At 41.6% G+C, this 20,025-nt stretch overlaps 1 protein-coding gene across 2 annotated transcripts in view; it reads right to left on the bottom strand.

The window, feature by feature from the left end:
• Positions 1-1,884: 1,884 nt before the first annotated feature.
• The window catches only part of LOC103287978 (broad substrate specificity ATP-binding cassette transporter ABCG2), a 57,207-nt gene continuing 39,066 nt past the window's right edge, over positions 1,885-20,025 (bottom strand). For both annotated transcript variants that reach the window (XM_054727532.1, XM_054727529.1), the window contains exons 10-16: positions 19,626-19,708; positions 13,713-13,802; positions 8,937-9,061; positions 7,961-8,115; positions 5,215-5,304; positions 4,351-4,433; positions 1,885-2,092 (exon numbers count right to left, since the gene is read on the bottom strand). In XM_054727532.1, the coding sequence (XP_054583507.1) occupies positions 1,945-2,092; positions 4,351-4,433; positions 5,215-5,304; positions 7,961-8,115; positions 8,937-9,061; positions 13,713-13,802; positions 19,626-19,708 (774 nt within the window). In that variant the 3' untranslated portion in view covers positions 1,885-1,944. The remainder of the gene's footprint in view (positions 2,093-4,350; positions 4,434-5,214; positions 5,305-7,960; positions 8,116-8,936; positions 9,062-13,712; positions 13,803-19,625; positions 19,709-20,025) is intronic.

Genomic DNA, 20,025 nt, shown 5'->3' with positions numbered 1-20,025 from the left:
AAATTACTAATTTTTATCAATTAATTTTATATCACACACTTTGCTAGCTCTAATAGATTCTGTATTGACTCCTTGGGTTTTCTATGTAGAAGGCCAGCTCATTGGTAAATAAGGACGGTATCATGTGGGACAGTAGCAGTGATAGTAGATATGCTGGTCTTGTTTCTGGTCTAATGGAAATGTGTTTCAGTTTGTGTTCCTTTACAAGAAAAACCAAGAACTTGAGTTCAGGTAGTTTGTTTGGGAAATGATACCAGGAACCTGGAATAGGAAACAGCCAGGAAAGGAGGAAATGCCAATACACAGGTGTGTGATTGAAGTTGCCCTGTAGGCGACAAGAGCTCAATTCCACCTCTGACAACACTATGAAATGCCTCCCATAATCCTCTGTCTGGAGAACATAAAGCTAGGGCATTTGTCTGTTGGCCCCAATCCCTAATAGCTGAGGGGTTCCCCTGAGGTATTAACACCTGCATTTTCAGGCTATGCTTGCCCTCAGCCAAGCAGGTTCTTTGAGTTTTGGAGAAGGCCTTACAGCAGAAAAGTGAAGGGATTTCTGTTGCTTGAGGTAGGCTGCTATCAACAGCATCTGAGCTCACATGGAACTTGACCACAGCTGCAATTGAAGTCAGAGGTGCAGAGGGGATATATGACACAGAGCACCAAAAGCATCTGCTTTATCCACCCACTCATGCCCACATTAAGTCTACTCTGGACTTTTTGAGTTGAGGGAAGCCAGCTATAATCTCTAGAAAACAGAACACAGGACAGTTAGTGGAACCAGCTAGTCCCATCGCCACTGCTTGTCACAAGGCCATAATTATGTCACATCTTTCCTCTACTGGCCTTTTCAGAGTTCCCTCACTCTTGGCCAGTGCTTCAGCTGTATACAGCTGCTCGCCTGGTGTGATAATCCACATCTTCTTTGCTGATGGCTCAAAGTCCTTTGTCCTTTTCCAGGCTGTGGTTGTTTGGATTGCCTGTTTACTGTAAACACGGGACATGGAAACCCCAAGGTACCTCTCTGAATTTGTCCTTTCTGTAACAGTCAAATCTAGCCTCTCCTGACAGCAATGACCAACACAATAATTGATTTCTTTGGCTGCTGTCCCACCAGTAAGTATGTGGATCTCCAAGTGACTAAGTGGCAGACAGCATCAGGTTGAGTAGAACCTGTACAGAGAAATCTCAGTAAGTTCTACTAACCTATCAAGGCTTATCAAAGTCTTTTTCTTCATAATGGGTTTTTTTTACCCTATAAATAACACTAGGATTTTCCAACATTGTTTAGATTTCATACTTCCAGTACAGTATCAATACGTTTGTTATTTCTTATTTATTTAAAAATGGCATAGATTCATATCTTATTGAAGCTGGAGGGTAACGGGCACACGTATTCACTTAAAAGATGAGGAGACTACTAACAGATATTAGTGATTTGTAATGGGTTTCTAGAATTCAATTTTTTAAAAATATATTTTTATTCACTTCAGAGCAGAAAGGAGAGGGAGAGGTAGAAACATCAATGATGAGAGAATCATTGGCTGCCTCCTGCACATACCCTACTGCGGCTCGAGCCCACAACTTGGGCAATGTGCCCTGACTAGGAATTGAACTATGACCTCCTGGGTGATTGATCAAAGCTCAACCATGGAATCATACTGGCCAAGCTAGAATTCAATTCTTTTTTAGGTCAATTAATTAAACTAGATTTCTCCCCTGTAGTTGCTGTCTAACTAGATGAACTAATAAACAGTACAGAATACCACTAGATAATGATGGGTTATTTCATGTACAATTCAGTTCATGATTTCTATGATGCTTTCTTGGAAATATTTTTGGCTGAACAATAATATGATGGCAAATGAAAAGACACAAAATTCATTGAATACATAAATCAAGATGTTCTTAATGACAGATACACCACGTACATTCAAAAGAAATTTAAGTAAATTTTTTAAGAAACAACAATTTTAGGTAGGCAATTGTAAGAAAGATAACGATCATGCATGCCATGGCTACGTGATTCTTCCACAGGCCCCAAGGTGAGAGATCGATGCCCTGGTTTACCAAGAATTCTTCTCCAGTACATCTGAAATTCAACAGAAAAGAATCTGATTGCATTCTTACTTCTGTCCAATTTTACTCAACATATTTGCTGTTCCTTAGTTAAAAGAACCCTATATGTTCCTAAGTCTTAAATAAGTATCACTTCACATGTAATAGGTAACAGTCAATGAGTACTTACAACTCTGCTAGCTACCATGGTAAGCAACCTTCATATAACAGTTTAGTTAACCCCTAAAACAACTCAATGGGGTGGATATTATACTCATTTAAAAGATGAAGAGACTAAGGTTTAAGGAACTTGGCCAAGTCCACAGGCTCACACTTTGAACCAAGCTGCTGTCCTCTCCAGATTCATTTGGCTCCCAATCTAGGAAGCTGCTCTCTTCAAAGGCAGAAATGTTTAAGTAAATTTTCACTTGCTCCTGAAAGGGAAATCCTCCGCTTTAACCGATGACATACAGGCCCTTACAAACACGATCAAGGCTCTTTATAGAACTCATTACCCACAAATCAGCCACACAAAGGAACGCAGGCTAAGAATCCCAAAACTAGGGAAAGAGGTGGGGAAGGGCTTCCTGACAATCACACTCCATCAGCTCTGGGACAGAGACGGGGTGAGCCTGGCAGACGCTCAGCTACAGGACATCACCGCAGGCCCAGGTATCAGGTGAGGCCTCAGTGGAAGCTGGAGTAGAGCAGGAAGGAGGAGCCCTGCCAAGGGTTAGATCAGCACCTGGTGCTAAAAATAACTGGCACAGCCACCATTCTTGTCTGGCACCATTGCTGTGTGACTCCTGGAATTGAGCAGTTCTGAAAAATGTCACACCCAGATCCAAAGAGGGGGTGGGCAGGATAAAGAAACCTCTTCCTCCCTATAGGCTTCCGGTCAATACAGCTGACCCCTGAACAATGTGGGGTTAGGGACGCTGACCCCCACCCACAGTCAATGATCCACGTATAACTAGACTCCCCGAAAATTTAACTACCAATAGCCTACTGTTCATAGAAGCCTAATTGATAACATAAACAACACATATTTTATATGTTGCATGTATTATAATTGCATGTTACCATTAGCTTCCTTACTCCCAAACTCCAAAGGTTCTTCCTTTACCTCCAGAAATCATTTCCCACGCCCATTTCTTCCAGGGATTACTTCTTCTACCTCTGTAATTTACCAAATAAATGTTCTCTTACAGTTTGGGTCTTGCTCTGAATTCTTTCCTAGCCAGAACCCAGGTGCCGAGGTTGCTGAACCCAGGTTTGGTCTGGCCCCACGGGTCAGACACCTGGTGCCGTTCCCGAGGCCTACAACATATTGGATACGGTGACTCGGATTGTTTCGTCACCGGTAAGCCAGCTGTCCTCTCCACCTTGGCCTGAAGGACATTACTGTGTCCTCTTTCCTCCTGCATCTTTTCCTCTGGCCATGGAGTTCTCTCTTTCTCTGTGGATGGCTGCACTGTGGGCGCATGGGTCAAGCACTGAAAAGCCATTAGGATGCTCGCTGCTAAGACTCCCGTGAAGGATGAGTTGGTCGTGGACTGAGGAAGTTTGCACTAGGCATCCCGCCGATTGCAAGGCAATGTCCATGCACCCACGAACACTGTGACATCACACCAGGCCCTCCCTGTCAGCTCACTAGTTACAATGGAGAGAGAGAGAGGTCCTTGCCCTTTGGCCGGAAGGATGTTCTTTTCTCCCCTTTCTCTTCCTTCCTTTGTGTCTGAAGTTCAGGCTGACATTCTTTCAGCTTTTTTAAATCCTTGAGGTGAAGCTAAGGGTTAAGGGTTGAGAGACCGTAGGCTACAGATAAGGGTCAAGGTAACTAAGAAAAGGGGTGGGGTGCGGGGGGGGGGGGGGAATGGATGGCTGCTTTTTAACTTTGGCTTTTCAATTGGGATTGCTTTCCTAGGCTCTAAACAGGACCTTTTGCTGGATAAATGAGAGCCTAACCTCATCCGGCTTGGAAAATAAGGGACAGCCGGAACTTATTAGAATATAAGTTTCTAATATTCCTGGAGAAGGCCTACAGGACTTGCCCTCCGGACCTGAGGTGCTCTCCGGCTGGCTGGCCCAGCTAACATATATAGGTCACTAAGAATCTTCTCTGGTCCCTGAAACCAACTTTTATGAGAGCCTCAGGGATAACTTAGGGACTCTCCTTTCACTTTGAGGGGCATCTGCGCTCCTAGGCCAGTGTCCCTGAAAGCACTCATCCCAGCTCAGCCCAGTGGCCTTTCTCCATCACACCACACAGCAACCAAACGCATCACTTACGTTGCAAAGCTACAGGTATCATTTGCTGTGACATTGAGTCCCGGGCAGAAGTCTAGTCCCAAAAATTCATTATGCTGCAAAGCCTATAACACAAGGGGGAGCAGGCAAGGTAAACAGGTTTGAATTTCAAAGTTTCCAAAGAATTATCACAATCCCATCCTCCTAGTTTAATTCTTTATTATTTTCTCCTAGTTTAATTCTTTATTATTCACAGTCTTTGTCACACCAGAGCAGCTAAAATGATTGTTCCTGGTATTCAAGAGGCCTATGGTTAAAATTTTGGCTTCTAATACAAAGGAAATAAAGTATTTGGCAAATAGGGAAGACCTTTGGCTATATTACCCCACAGCACCCTCTTCCTCTCCCCAATGTTATAATCCCAAAACACTATAATTAAAATGATACAATGGTTCTCAGTGACTATTGTTAATTTATGGTAACATCTTTTGTATTGTTCTTATTTGTTTAATCAAAACCAGTCATAATTCTTGGAAGCTGAAACTCAATTATACTATATTAAGACAGACAGTTTTCACTGGAGTTAGATTCTAAAGCCAATAATGGCTATGAATAGTATGTGGTCTTGGTTTTTTTAAAATTTCCCTTGCAATATAAAACATGGAGTCTAGAAAAACAAAATGTAGTCTAGGCTCCCAGCCTCTCATGTATTTCGTTATTGAACTGAAAACCAACATTTTTTACATCAATTGGTCAATCTTCCTGCTTCGGCATGAGTTATCTCCCCACCCTTCACCTCCCTCACACAGGAAAGCCAAGTCTTGGGACATGAGGTGGTCAGGCTTCATTCTGCTGGTCCCCAGCGTGGGAACAATAGACTAGTCACAGGGACAGAAGAGAACTTACCGCATAGCCATACCGAGGAATGCTCAAGTACTGAAGCCATGAGAGCCAAGGCACAACGGTTCTGAGATTGACCAACAGCCCGGAAAAAATCTACAAGAGAAAATCCCAGCAATCAGAACGGGTGGAGTGATGTCCTGAATTCTAAAGCTTACCTCTTTAACCCCCTACAGCCCTGGAGACATTTCTGCTAAGGCCAACGCTTTCTTGAAATTCTTTCCATTACTCTACTTACTATGACCTTCTTGCATGTGTATTTCCTCTCTTAGCTGAGGCTGTTTGTGTTGTGAAGGAATGACAACGTATCTATGTTTCATTGAATTGGAAGATCTTTAATTGTGGAGGCTTTTACTCTCTCTGTAACAGCACATCACGGAAGGCCCACGGTCCTGACTGCTGTAATGATGCAACCACCATGTTCCCACCGATGGACACACCAGAACGTATCCTGAGCACCTGGTGGGCCTCTATACTTCCCTAACACATAAGCTCTCTGATTCCCAGGGTTTGCATTCCATCTCCAAGTGACTTTAGGAATAATTTGGGGTTCAGAATGGGTGTTTAAAATAACCCAAAGCCTAGGTATAAAGTGGCAAGCTGCAGCATAAAATATGGTCAATACCTTCATTTAAAGATACCAAAAATAGCATTGCCATGGAGACCCAGGAAGGACCATTCCAAGAAGAGATGGCTACATAAAAAGAGGTTCATACAGAACTTCTCCTAACTGGCACTCTGGATGTGGGGCATAACAAGGACAATGATGCTGGTGTGACTACATATTTTTAGTTGTTATTCCTCACCCGAGAACATTTTTTCCCGCTAATTTTTTAGAGAGAGTGGCAGGGAGCGGGGAGAGACAGAGGAACGTCAATGTGAGAGAGACACATCGATCGGTTGCCTCCCACACATGCCTCTACTCGGGTCAGGGATGGAGCCTGCAATTAAGGTACGTGCCCTTGACCAGAATCGAACCCCAGACCCTTCAGTCCACAGGCCAACACTTTAACCACTCAGCAAAACTGGTTAGGGCCATATTTTTTAACTTGATCTAACCAAGTGTTCAGTATATAACATCTCCCAGTAAAATAAGATTTTATATGCAGTTTTAAAAGTTCTATATAAGTCAACCAGGGCCAGGGATTGAACCTGCAACCCTTCAATGTGCAGGTCGACACTCTAACCATTTAACCACACCAGCCAGGGCAAAGGATATTTTATTTATTGGATGACATTATAGGAAAATTGTGCAAGGTTTATCACTTTCTCAATAATGTTTAGATTGGTAGTTTTCAATGGCCAGACTGTGCTATTTACAATTTTTTCAAGGCATCGATTCCTAACTCTAGCAGAAAGGATACATGTAGTAAGTAAATAGGCTAAGTGTCCTGTTTACTTGATGTAATATGGGAAAATGTGCTAACTCGACAATTTACTACCTTTTTTTCATTTCATGGCACATATAAACTAGGTTCTAAAATTCTGTGGCACGCCAAAAAATATATTTTTTGCCTATCTGACAAAAAAAAAAAAAACAACAGGTATAATTTTGATTCATTCATACTGGATGGGTATTGTTGTGCTGGCTGTTGTCATTTTTTTATTTGATAGTCTAAGGGAAAAGAGGTCAGTGCCCCTGACTAAATAGTCAGGTATTATATGTTGTAAAAATTCTTGCATCACACCATTGTGCCTTTTGTAGCACACCTGTTGAAAATCGCTGTACTAAGTGGTTCTCTTCACCTATACAAAAGTTAGGGCATGTAAGATTAGGATTAAGTAACCATTAAAAAAATAAGGTACCAGAAATATATTGATATAAGAGAATGTCAAGAACCCAGAAAGGAGGGGACCTAGTATTATGTGGACTTTGGAATATTTCACTATTTTTAAAACACTCCTTTTCAAAATAGAGGCGTGACCAGTGCCACACAAAATGTTCTGTTTTTCATGGAGCTTAGCTTCTCCCTTGGAAAGTATTTGATCCAAACAAACCCTCTCAGCTGCTGGGGAAATGAGCCAGCAGTTCTCTAACACCAGCACAGAAGTCAGGCAATGAACCTGCCATTTCTATGAGGGAATCTTCCAGTCAAAATTTTCCTGGTTTTGCCCTGGCCAGTTTGGCTAGGTGGTTAGAGTGTTGGCCCATGGACCAAAGGAATGCCAGTTCAATTCCCAGTCAAGGACATGTACCTCAGTTGCAGGTTCCATCCCCTGCCCAGGTCAGGGAGAGTGTGGGAGGCAACCAGTTGATATGTCTCTCTCTCATATCTCTCTCTCTCTCTCTCTCTCTCCCCTCCCTACCTCCCTCCCTTTCTCTCTCTCCTCCTTCTTTCCCTCCTCTCTCCCCCTACTTCCCCCCATTCCATTCTCTCTTTAAAGATCAATGGAAAACATATCCTGAGGATTTAAAAAAAAAAAGAAAAATACTTTTCTGGTTTTAAAGTTCTCAGTCATCAAGCTTTCCCTGTATGTCACCAAGAACCATCTTTTAAAATCCTACTTGTAAAAACATGTTAACTAAAGTTATAGTAACTAGATTAGAATAGTAGCAAAAAAAGGCTGGGTAAGGTGGAGAAAAAGCTGGTACATTCTCTAATATAAGTTATATTTTAATATATTGCTTCCTTAAAGCTAAGAGTCCCATTGACATAATCCTCTAAGCAGGTTTTCCATAACAGGTAAACTTTTGGGAAGAAATGAGGGGAAAGAAATAATTACTTCTCAGAGAAGCACAGTTCCTACTCACCATCATAAACACAAAGGAGATGGTCATGAGAAGGGTTGCTATGGATACCACACTCTGACCTGCTGCTATGGCCAGTGCCATAGAACTGGCCGCATAAGCCACCATGATAAGGGAAAACATCATGATGAAGAAGGCCTCCGCCTTCGGTTTCAGTCCTTAGGAAGGAAAGAGGAGGTTAATCCAGCCGCCTAGGTCCCTGTGTGTTTGGGATTGTTTATTGTGAAAACACTATAATATTTGGAGAAATGAATGTTAGCATGAAAAAATTTATCCTCCATCCAATTAACCCGAGTCAACCAATTCCCTTGCCCCCATATAACTATACAGAATGATTCAGTTTTCTTTCTTATACTACTGCATGAGCACATTACAACCTAATACCTGTACTCCCTGTTATGCAATTATTACCAATTTCTGAGTGCCTGAGGTAGAGGGCTGGAGGCTACACACCTGGCCAGAATCCTACTGCCTTCTCCTAAGAAGGAAACTTGTCAGCAGCACATACTTTCCCCCAAGACATCACCACATTCCTCACTGTTTGCTGTAACAGTGACAGTGGAGAAACTGGGAGATCAGGACCCCATGACCTCCCAGGAGTGTCACTCTCTGAGGGAGTGCTGCCAGAACCCAGGTCTCTGAGACAAATACCACAGCGCTTGGGATTGAGGATGGGGTTAAATGAAGTTTCACTAAACTACTGCATAAGCTATAATGAGGCACTATTAGGGGTCCTACACTATATTGTGTATGATATTGGAGCAGCCACAAGAATACTAATCAGGAGCCGAGGATCCAGGTTCTGTGCCTAATTATTTATGGCACACCCTTTATTTGTAAAATGGAGGCTTAAACTCAGTCAGTGGATCTTGTCCTATGGTGCTTTGTCAAAAAATATATATATACATGCTTGCAAAAAGAAATTAGCTTTCTCTCACATCCAAGACTACAGAAATATAATTTTTAACTTATTGCTTACCTAACAAGAAGTATGTTATACAGGTAAATATAACACTTGGTATCATCCTCATTGGTAGTAAATCAGATAGGAGTTTCCCAAAGAAATAAGATGACACTCTGTAGTATCCACTGATATATTCATGCCTAAAAAACAAAAGTGCACACCATGCATCCCACTTTAGTTTAAGAAGGCACAGGCCGACATGGGTCATTTTCAAAGATAGACCATATGTTAGGACATAGGCAAAGTCTCTCCAAATTCAAGAAGATAGAAATCATATCAAGTATCTTCTCAGATCACAGTGGCATAAAACTGGAAATCAATTACAATAAAAACAACCTAAAGAAGTCAAACACATGGAGACTAAACAGCGTGCTATTAAACCATGACTGGGTTACCAAAGACAACAAGGAAGAAATAAAAAACATCATGGCAACAAATGACAATGAAAACACAACAATCCAAAATCTATGGGACACAGCGAAAGCAGTCCTGAGAGGGAAGTTCATAGCTCTACAAGCCTACTGCAAAAACAAGAAACAATGGTAATAAATTACCTAACCCAACAACTCAAAGAGTTAGAGAGAGAGCAACAAGATAAGCCCAGTGTAAGCAGAAGGAAAGAAATAATAAAGATCAGAGCGGAGATAAACGACATAGAGACCAAAGAAACAATACAAAAGATCAACAGAACCAAGAGCTGGTTCTTTGAAAGGATAAACAAGATTGATGGACCTCTAGCCAGACTCACCAAGAAACAAAGGGAGAGGACCCAAATAAACAAAATCAGAAATGAAAGAGGTGAAATAACAACAGACCCCGACGAAATACAAAGGATTGTTACAAAATACTACGAACAACTCTATTCCAACAAACTGGACAACCTGGAGGAAATCGACATATTCCTAGAAAAATACAACCTTCCAAAACTCAATCAGGAAGAATCTAAACAGCTCAACAGGCCAGTAACTATGGAAGAAATTGAAGCAGTCATCAAAAAGCTTCTGGCAAACAAAAGCCCGGAGCCAGACGGCTTCACAGGAGAGTTTTACCAAACTTTCAAGGAAGAACTAAAACCTATCCTCCTCAGACTATTCCAAAAAATTCAAGAGGAAGGAACACTTCCAGGCTCCTTCTATGAAGCCAGCATCACCCTAATACCAAAACCAGATAAAGACAACACAATGAAAGAGAATTACAGACCAATATCCCTCATGAACATAGATGCCAAAATCCTCAACAAAATCCTAGCAAATCGGCTCCAGCAATACATCAGAAAGACCATACATCATGACCAAGTAGGATTTATCCCAGGAATGCAAGGATGGTACAATATCCGCAAATCAATAAACGTGATACATCACATAAACAAATTGAGAGATAAAAATCACACAGTCATATCAATAGATGCAGAAAAAGCATTTGACAAAATCCAACACCCTTTCTTGATAAAAACTCTCAACAAGGTGGGAATAGAAGGAGCATACCTCAACATAATAAAAGCTATATATGATAAACCCACAGCAAACATCATACTCAATGGGCAAAAACTAAAACCATTTCCCCTAAGAACAGGAACAAGACAGGGATGCCCACTCTCACCACTCCTGTTTGACACAGTACTGGAAGTATTAGCTATCGCAATTAGGCAAGAAGAAGAAATAAGAGGCATCCAAATTGGAAAAGAAGAAGTGAAGCTGTCCTTATTTGCAGATGACATGATATTGTACATAAAAAACCCAAAAGATTCCATTAAAAAACTAATAGACTTAATAAATGAATTCGGCAATGTAGCGGGATACAAAATTAACATCAAGAAATCTATGGCATTTCTATACACCAATAATGAACTTACAGAAAGAGAGACTAAAAAAGCAATCCCATTTACCATCGCACCAAAAAAATTAAGATACCTAGGAATAAACTTAACTAAGGAGGTAAAAGACCTATACGCAGAAAACTACAGGACACTGAAAAAAGAGATAGAGGAAGACGTAAACAGATGGAAGAACATACCATGTTCATGGATTGGTAGAATCAACATCATTAAAATGTCCATACTACCCAAAGCAATCTACAGATTCAATGCACTCCCCATCAAAATACCAACAGCATATTTCACAGACCTAGAAAGAACTCTCCAAAAATTCATCTGGAATAAAAAAAGACCCCGAATAGCCACAGCAATCCTGAGAAAGAAGAATAAAGTAGGTGGGATCTCAATACCAGATTTCAAGCTGTATTACAAAGCCACTGTTCTCAAAACAGCCTGGTACTGGCACAAGAACAGACATATTGATCAATGGAACAGAATAGAGAATCCAGATATCGACCCAAACCACTATGCTCAATTAATATTTGACAAAGGAGGCATGAACATACAATGGAGTCAAGACAGTCTCTTCAATAAATGGTGTTGGGAAAATTGGACAGATACATGCAAAAAAATAAAACTAGATCACCAACTTACACCATACACAAAAATAAACTTAAAATGGATACAGGACTTAAACATAAGACGGGAAACCATAAAAATACTAGAGGAATCCACAGGCAACAAAATCTCAGACATATGCCAAAAGAACTTCTTCACTGACACTGCCCCTAGGGCAATGGAAGCTAAAGAGAAAATTAACAAATGGGACTACATCAAAATAAAAAGCTTTTTTACAGCAAAAGAAACCATCAACAAAACAACAAGAAAGCCCACTGCATGGGAGAACATATTTGCAAATGCTATCACTGATAAAGGTTTAATCTCCAACATCTACAGGCAACTTATGCAACTTAATAAAAGGAAAATAAATGATCCAATAAAAAAATGGGCAACAGACCTAAACAGAATATTTTCAAAAGAAGACAGAAGGAAGGCCAAGAGACACATGAAAACATGTTCAAAGTCACTTATTATCCGAAAGATGCAAATCAAAACAACAATGAGGTACCATCTCACACCTGTCAGAATGGCTATCATCAACAAATCAACAAACGACAAGTGTTGGCGAGGATGCGGAGAAAAAGGAACCCTCGTGCACTGCTGGTGGGAATGCAGACTGGTGCAGCCACTGTGGAGAACAGTATGGAGTTTCCTCAAAAAACTGAAAATGGAACTCCCATTTGACCCAGTAATCCCACTCCTGGGAATATATCCGAAGAAACTAGAAACACCAATCAGAAAGGATATATGCACCACTATGTTCATAGCAGCACAATTTACAATAGCTAAGATTTGGAAACAGCCTAGGTGCCCATCAGCAGATGACTGGATCAGAAAACTGTGGTACATCTACACAATGGAATACTATGCTGCCACAAAAAAGAAGGAATTCTCATCATTTGCAGCAACCTGGATGGAATTGGAGAACATTATGCTAAGTGAAATAAGCCAGTCAATGAAAGAAAAATACCACATGATCTCACTCATTTATGGATAGTAAAGAACATTATAAACTGATGAACAAAAAGATAGATACAGAGACAGTAAAGCATCAAACAGACTTCCAAATTACAGGGGGAAAGTTAGGGAGAGGTGGGGGAGATAAGAAATCAAACGAAGGACTTGTATGCATGCATATAAGCATAAACAATGGATGCAAAACTCTGGGGGGTGAGGGCATGTATGGGTGTGGGGTGCGGGGGGGGGGGGGCAATGGTAAGATATGTACACATATAATACCTCAATAAAAAAAAATGTCAAAAAAAAGAAAGAAAAAACAAAAAGAAGGCACAGGCCGGATGATGAAACCATTTGCTGTCCTGATTTCTGCTGCCAGCAGGGGTCTAACAACTACAGCTTCTCACATCCTCCAGGCTAACCCACCACCTTCACCCAGTCAGCATCAGGCACCATCTCAGGGCCACGCCTCCCCTAAGACATGGCTCCCAAGAGCTCTGTGCAAGGACTCCTCTTCTCATTCTAGAATTTCTCCCAATGCCACCCACTTTGCTCTCAGGACCCCACTCCAGGTGAACACATTTTGCATCTCCTCCCTCTCCTATGTCTCTGGGTTTCTGTGAAAAAGAACTTCCGTAGCTGATCTCAGTGGTCACACAGGCTTTGCTTTCTCCCCACTTCTGACTGTGAAGAAGGTGGCGCTGCTATTCTCCACGCCCCCCAAGTAGAGCTTCGGGTCACTAAACCTTCTCTTTCCATTCTCATGATGAAGAAAAACATGGCACTTCTTCCTTCAGTGATCATGCCTCCCAACCATGCATGCCTGTTCAATTATCAAATCCTCCCCAGTGAAGACCTAGGTCCCTCCTCTTCCTGACATCCTCCTCCGTTGAGTCCAAACTCTTCCACAAACTTCCTTCTTTCCCTCTCTAACAATCCCTTTCCTCCAGCTTGTAAATACGGGCAAATCTCTTCCCGCTTCAAAAAACACAAGAAACAAACCAGCTGCCTCTGGCTCTTCCATCCTCCCTTCCATTGAGGGCTAAGCTTGGTCTACAGTCTTTGTCAACTTTACTTCCCCATCTTCAATTTACAATTTAACCCTCTACTTTCTCTCTACCGAGCTCCTCAAACTTTTCGTGTGAAGGTCCTCGTGAATTCTTATTTGTTAAAACAAAAGATCTTTTTCAGCCTCTGTACCATTTGTCTTTGCAGCCATACTCTAATCTTTAAACTCCTTTTCCCTTGGTCTCATGGTTTCTCTCCCAGTCGCGGACTGCCTTTTCTCAATGAACACTGGTAATCCCCAGGGACCAATCCATGGCCAACTTCTGGACGTGACCAGTTTGACCACCAGCCCTGACACTGGACAGCACCCTCCCTGGAACAGACACACTCACATGAAGAGCTTCTTCTCCACCACGAAGAGCTCCACGGCCGTTATGCTGCTGAAACACTGGTTGGTGGTCAGGAAGAAGAGCACCCCAGCTCTGCGGGGAGAGAAGGGGAAGGAGCACTGCGTCAATTACGTGTCCTTAGATCATTCCTGCCTGCTGAACTGTTTCCTCGCATGATAAATGTTAAACAACTGCTCAGGTTAAAACAGTGAGGGAGGGGAAGAGCGAGTCCCCACAAGTCTCTCCCCATCCCACTGTTTCCACAGCGGTGCCCCAAATTCACAGCCCTGGGTTGCCATGGATTGAACTGTCTTCCCCAAATACCTATGTTGAAGCCCTCAAGGTGATGATATTTAAAGGTGGCATCTTTGGAAGGTAATTACATTTAGATGAAGTCATGGGGGAGGTCCCTCATGACAAGATTAGTGCCCTGAGAAGAAAAGGGGGAGACATCAGAGCTCTCTGTGCCATGCCAGGACTTAGCAGGAAGGCAGAAAGCAGGAAGAGGCCCTCAGCAGACACTGACCATCCTGGCACCCAAGTCTCCAGAATTGTAAGAAATACATTTCTGTTGTTTAACCCATCCCATCTGTGGTTCTTTGTTATGGCAGCCAAGGTGATGATGACCTAGGTCACAAAATGCTACTGCCTTTAATGTTAACTAACAAAAACACAAGTACCGTCCTAATGCATGAACAGAGAAATAGTCAAGTAAAGCCTGCAAAAGTTTAAAGCCTCTATTAGCGGCCTTTTAACGCAAAGAAGGAGCTAAGACATGAGGATGCAAAATGGAAGAGTGGAGTGACATCTCTAGCAATACCTCCTTATATACATTCACCACACAGTCATCAAAAGAACCTTCGTATTATCCTGGACAACCCACTGCCAACATGCTTTCCAATGTGCTCAAAATGAAAGCAAATCTCTCTCAGTAAAATAATTAAGGTTTAAAAAGGAAAGTACTCACAATGGAATACTATGCTGCTATAAAAAAAGGAGGAATTCTTACCATTTGCAGCAGCATGGATGGACCTGGAGAGCATTATGTTAAGTGAAATAAGCCAGGCAATGAAAGAAAAATACCACATGATCTCACTCATTTATGGAAAATAAAGAACATTATAACCTGATGAATAAAAAGATAGATACAGAGGCAGTAAAGCACTGAACGGACTGGCAAATTACAACGGGAACGCTGGGGAATGTTGGGGAGGCGGGAAAAGAGATCAACCAAAGGACTTGTATGCATTCATATAAGCACACCAATGGACACAAGACACTGGGGTGGGGTGGGATGAGGGCATGTGACAGGGGGTAGGAGAGGCTGGGAGAAGGTCAATGGGGAAAAAAAAGGAGATATATGTACTAATATATATAATACTTTAAACAATAAAAAAATATTAAAAAATAAAATAAAAAGGAAAGTACTCAGTTTATCTACCCTTTGATAAAAATATAAATGTTATGAAAGCATGCCACCACACATGAAACAGTCTTGGTTGGGCTTCCCTGTTAAGACAAAACAATTTAATTAACATTAAGGATACCAACTGAAACTAAGAGAGGAAGTGGCATATTATGTAAATCCAAGGGTACAACCCCAGAAATAAAGGGTCTATAGATACTCATTGTCTTTACCACCAATAATCTATATATATAAAAGTCTAAGCGACCGAAAGACTGGAACAACCGGTCACTATTAAGCACACTGACCATCAGGGGGCAGAGGCTCAATGCAGGAGCTGCCCCCTGGTAATCACTGCGCTCCCACAGTGGGAGCGCCACTCAGCTGACAGACTCATCCTGGAGGCCCACTGCCCGGCGGCAGCCACTCCCTCAGTAGTCCTGCAGGTCCAGTCTCCAGAGAATGGGCCAGGCACCGATGGACCAGTACTACTGATCCCAATAGCACTGCTGGCCTCCTGGAAGTCGGCCTCGGGCACCGCGGCCACTTCCCCTCCCTAGACTCTCGGCAAGGAAGAAAGGATATAAAAGCGGCTGCCAGGTGACTCCCAACAGCCAGCACAAATATCAGCAGGACGGATCCGGATCCCAGGTCAGCAGGGGCATCCCACCGCCCAACTGGAGAGCCAATAGCATCCTGCTCACCCCCCCTCCCCCAACCCCTCTTGAGATCCCACCCATGTATGAATTTCGTGCACTGGGCCTCTAGTAATGATAATAAAGAACAGAACTTAGGCAACAGTCTAATTTCAAAGTATTTATATAATAATGAATAAATGGGAAATAACCAGGCCCAGTACACAAGCAGCTATGCAACTTTTTCAAATTAAAAAACAAACCAAAAAAACCTAATATCAAAGGAAAAGCTAATATCAGAAACATGGGACATGGCAACATTCTGCTCAATTTGTTAACTGAACAACACAATAATGTCAATAATGAGTCTGCACTAGTAGATAGTGAAATTCCTATTAAATCATAAGATAATTTATTTTATAATAAAAAGAGTTTTTATTTTTAAAGAATTTACTGTATTCTGATTCCTTTTAAGGAGTACAATAACCATTCTGCCTCTAGACTTTTCCAGCCTGCTGTCCCACCCCAGATCCTGAATGAGCGGCAGCCACCAGCCAGATTTCCAGCTTCCAGTCGGCCCTGCAACCCACTATCCAGATTGGCATGTGCCAATAACTGAATCTATCCTGCTGCTCTTTCTCCTGATTAATAAAGGTAGTAGTCAAGGGGAGATTGCTGACAGCAACCAAGACCTCAGTTCAGTCCTGAACGGGTTTTTCCAACAATTGCAACCGAGTTTTCCTTCAGTCCCTAGTTTTGTTGTGCCGCTAAAAATGTAGACAAACCATAATTGCTTAATGGATAACATTACTTCCTAACAACCCCTACATTTTTCAACTTTGGACATTAAGAGGTCAGCATTTAATGGTGATTTCTAAAAAGTACAGTAAGTAAAGTTTAAAGTTTAAAAATACAACATCTTGTCCGTTGTACAGATTAGAGAAAAAACAAAGAGAGCCTTCCCCTGGGATAATTCATTCCCAAAGAAGAAAAGCAAAGCACTGGCCTCCAGAGATATTTCAACTGATGAAAAACTGATAGCAAACTTAAGTCAACCAAAATAAATCCAATGCTCTATTTCTCCAGAAACAGCTAAAGCTCTCCTTTATTTCTCTGGGTTCTTCTCCTAAGATCTCCCATGGCTAGAATTCCAGTGCCTCTTTAAATTCCAGTTAAGGACAGGTGTCCAAATGCTTTTTTTTCCAAATGCTTCCCACTGCACAACACAAAAGGTGCAGAGACCCTAGATCCTGTGATAAGTTAAAATACGGCATCTGTAAAGGCACAAACCATTAACTACATGCAAGTTTGGAAACTGTGCCAATAACAGCACAGCCCTCGTGAAAGGAGAGAGAAAACAATGGCATAAGTCTGAAGAGGAGTTGCCATAATAATCGCATTGTAGAAGGACACTATCTGATTCCATCCAGGAAATATATTTTCTACCTGAGTGAGAAATTTTCATGCTTTTTCTTTCTTGCATGAAAAAAAAAAAATCACCCTTTTCTAGACATCAGCTTACATTCAACTAAAGCCACTGAAACTTTCAGCAATAGTAAAATGGGGATAATACCACCCACCCCTTTGGGCAGGAGAGTTCCCTGAGATCATGGGTAGAAAGCCAGGAGCACAGCGCCTGAGACAAGGCAGCTCTCGATACCCAAAGCACAGGGGAACTCTGCTGTCTGCAACTCGCTGAGCACCTGTACTCACACCTGTCATGAGCCCATTGCAAAGTCTTATCATATTTTTAAGGGCACAATGTGACTGGAACTCAGAAAGGTAAACTGAAAAAGTGCTAAGCATATACCATAACCACACACACACAAAGAACCTAATATGTAAAAATTAATTTAAAAAGTAAAAGCTAATTTCAGGAGCATGGGACCTGGAATAATTCAGATCAATTTGTTAAGTCTTACATCTAATAGTAGTACAATAATGTTCACAATGATTCTGAACTAGTATATAGTGAAAATCCTTCTAAATTACAAGAATTCATTTTATCATAAACTAGAGGCCTGGTGCACGAAATTCGTGCATGGGGGGGGGTGTCACTCAGCCCAGCCTGCAACTCTCCAATCTAGGACCTCTCAGGAGATGTCAGACTGCCTCTCACAATCTGGGACCGCTGGCTCCTACCTGCTCACCTGCCTGCCTGATCACCCCTAACTGCTCCCCTACCAGCCTGATCGCCCCTAACTGCCTCTGCCTTGCCCCGCACCTGGGACCCAGGATTCCCTCCTCCGGCCAGTCGCAGGCACCCAGGACCTAGGCCAGCTTCACCCAGGCTGGCCACAGCCACAGGGGACTGTGGGCGGGTGGCTTCGCCTGGGCCACAGCCGCAGGTGCCCGGGACCACAGGGCGGGTGGCCTGTCCCTCTCTGGGGCCACAGCCTGGCTGGTCCCCATTCCTCTCTCCCCAGTGTTAAGTGTCTGAGCAGTTTTGGCCCGAGGGCACAAGGGCACAAGGGTGTGAGGGCATGATGACTATTTGCATATTAGCTCTTTATTATATAGGATACTTTTTGTTAAATAATTAAATGTATTCTAATTCTTTTCTGGTAGTACTTCATATAATATCAAACAAATTTAAAAAATAGAATGGAAATTAACTCAGCAAAACTAAAAAATAAATAAACTGAACTAAGAGAAAATTTATAACTGTGTGTGTTAAAGGACACTATCAATATACAGTATAACGAACAGAATGGGAGAATATATTTGCAAATTTATATCTGGTAAGGGGTTAATAGCCAGATATATAAAGAAGTCTTACAGCTCAACAATAAAAACATCCAATTAAAAAATGGGCAAATGGCTTGAGTACGCATTTTCCCAAAGAAGAAATATAAAAGGCCAATAACCACATGAAAAGATGCTCAGCATCACTAATCACTAGGGAAATGCAAATCAAAACCACAAAGAGATACCAATTCAACCAATTAGGGTGGCTATTATAATGGGCGAGGAGGGTAAATGACAAAAAATAAATACTAACAATAAAATAAAAACCACACACCCAAAAATAACAAGTGTAGACCTGGTTGGGGAGAAATTGAAACACTTGTGCACTGCTAGTAGAAATTCAAAATAGTGTAGCTGTTACAGTAAAGAGGATGGCGGTTTCTAAAAAAAAAAATTAATAGAATTATGAAATGATCTAGTAACTCCACTTCTGGGTATATATCCAAAAGAATTGAAAGCAGAGACTCAAACAGATATTTACCTATACACCCATGTTCACAGCAACATTATTCACAACAGCCAAAAGGTAGAAACAGTCCATATCTCCATGGACAGATAAATGAATAAACAAAATGTGGCAAATAAAACAAGTAAACAAAATATTGCCAAAGGTGTATTATTCAGCCTTTAAAAGGAAGAAATTGTGACACAGGCTACAGCATAGATGAACCTTGAAGATACTATGCTAAGGGAAATAAGCCAATCACCAAATACTGTATGATACACTTATATGAGATACCTACAATTATCAAATTCAGAGACAGAAAGTAAAATGGTGGTTCCCAGGGGCTGAAAAGGGGGGCGGTACGGAATTGTTCAATGAGGGCAGAGATTCACTTTGGGAATGTGGGGAAAATGTTCTGGTGTTGGATGGTGGTGATTGCACAACAATGTGAATGAAATTAATGTCATTGAATTACATGCCTAAAGCTGGACAAACTTTATGTTCTGTATTTTTTACCACTATATAGAGAGGAAAATTAAGCCTTCCACACAGCTTTCAATTCACTGACTTATCCTACTTGTCAATTCATCTTGTATTTGTCTGAAATTCAAATTCGTAATGGATTTTCATTACCTTGGAATAAGTAATAGCACTTTTGAAAACCAAGATCCAAATGTACTTACCTGTTCTGGATTCCTGTAGGGTCACTTTTTAGATCATAGAAAATGGCACCTATGACCAGTCCCAGGATAACTGTTACGATTACCTTTTCAAAAAGAGAAAAGAGTTTCAATTAAAGGTAAAAAACGTAGCACACCATTTATTATTACAAATATATACGGCTACATAAGCAACTCACTCCATTGAGATAGACACTTTAAATGGCTTGACCAAAATCCTTGGGAAAATATAAAACAGTAGGTGTTATTACACTGCCTTCTAAATTAAAATTAAAATAGTATCTGTTGTTGGGGGAGACTGAAGGAGAAGGAAGTAGGCTATTGGAGAAGCTGGATTCCTCTGGGGGCTCCCAGGCACTGCCAGTTCAGGCTGCTGGGCTCGGGAATGCCACAGAGACCAGAG

The sequence above is a fragment of the Eptesicus fuscus genome, chromosome 2 (genome assembly GCF_027574615.1).
Source record: "Eptesicus fuscus isolate TK198812 chromosome 2, DD_ASM_mEF_20220401, whole genome shotgun sequence".
In the NCBI taxonomy this organism is placed as follows: Eukaryota; Metazoa; Chordata; class Mammalia; order Chiroptera; family Vespertilionidae; genus Eptesicus; species Eptesicus fuscus.
Note: the sequence above shows the minus strand (reverse complement) of the source record. Positions and strands in the feature narration are given on the sequence as shown.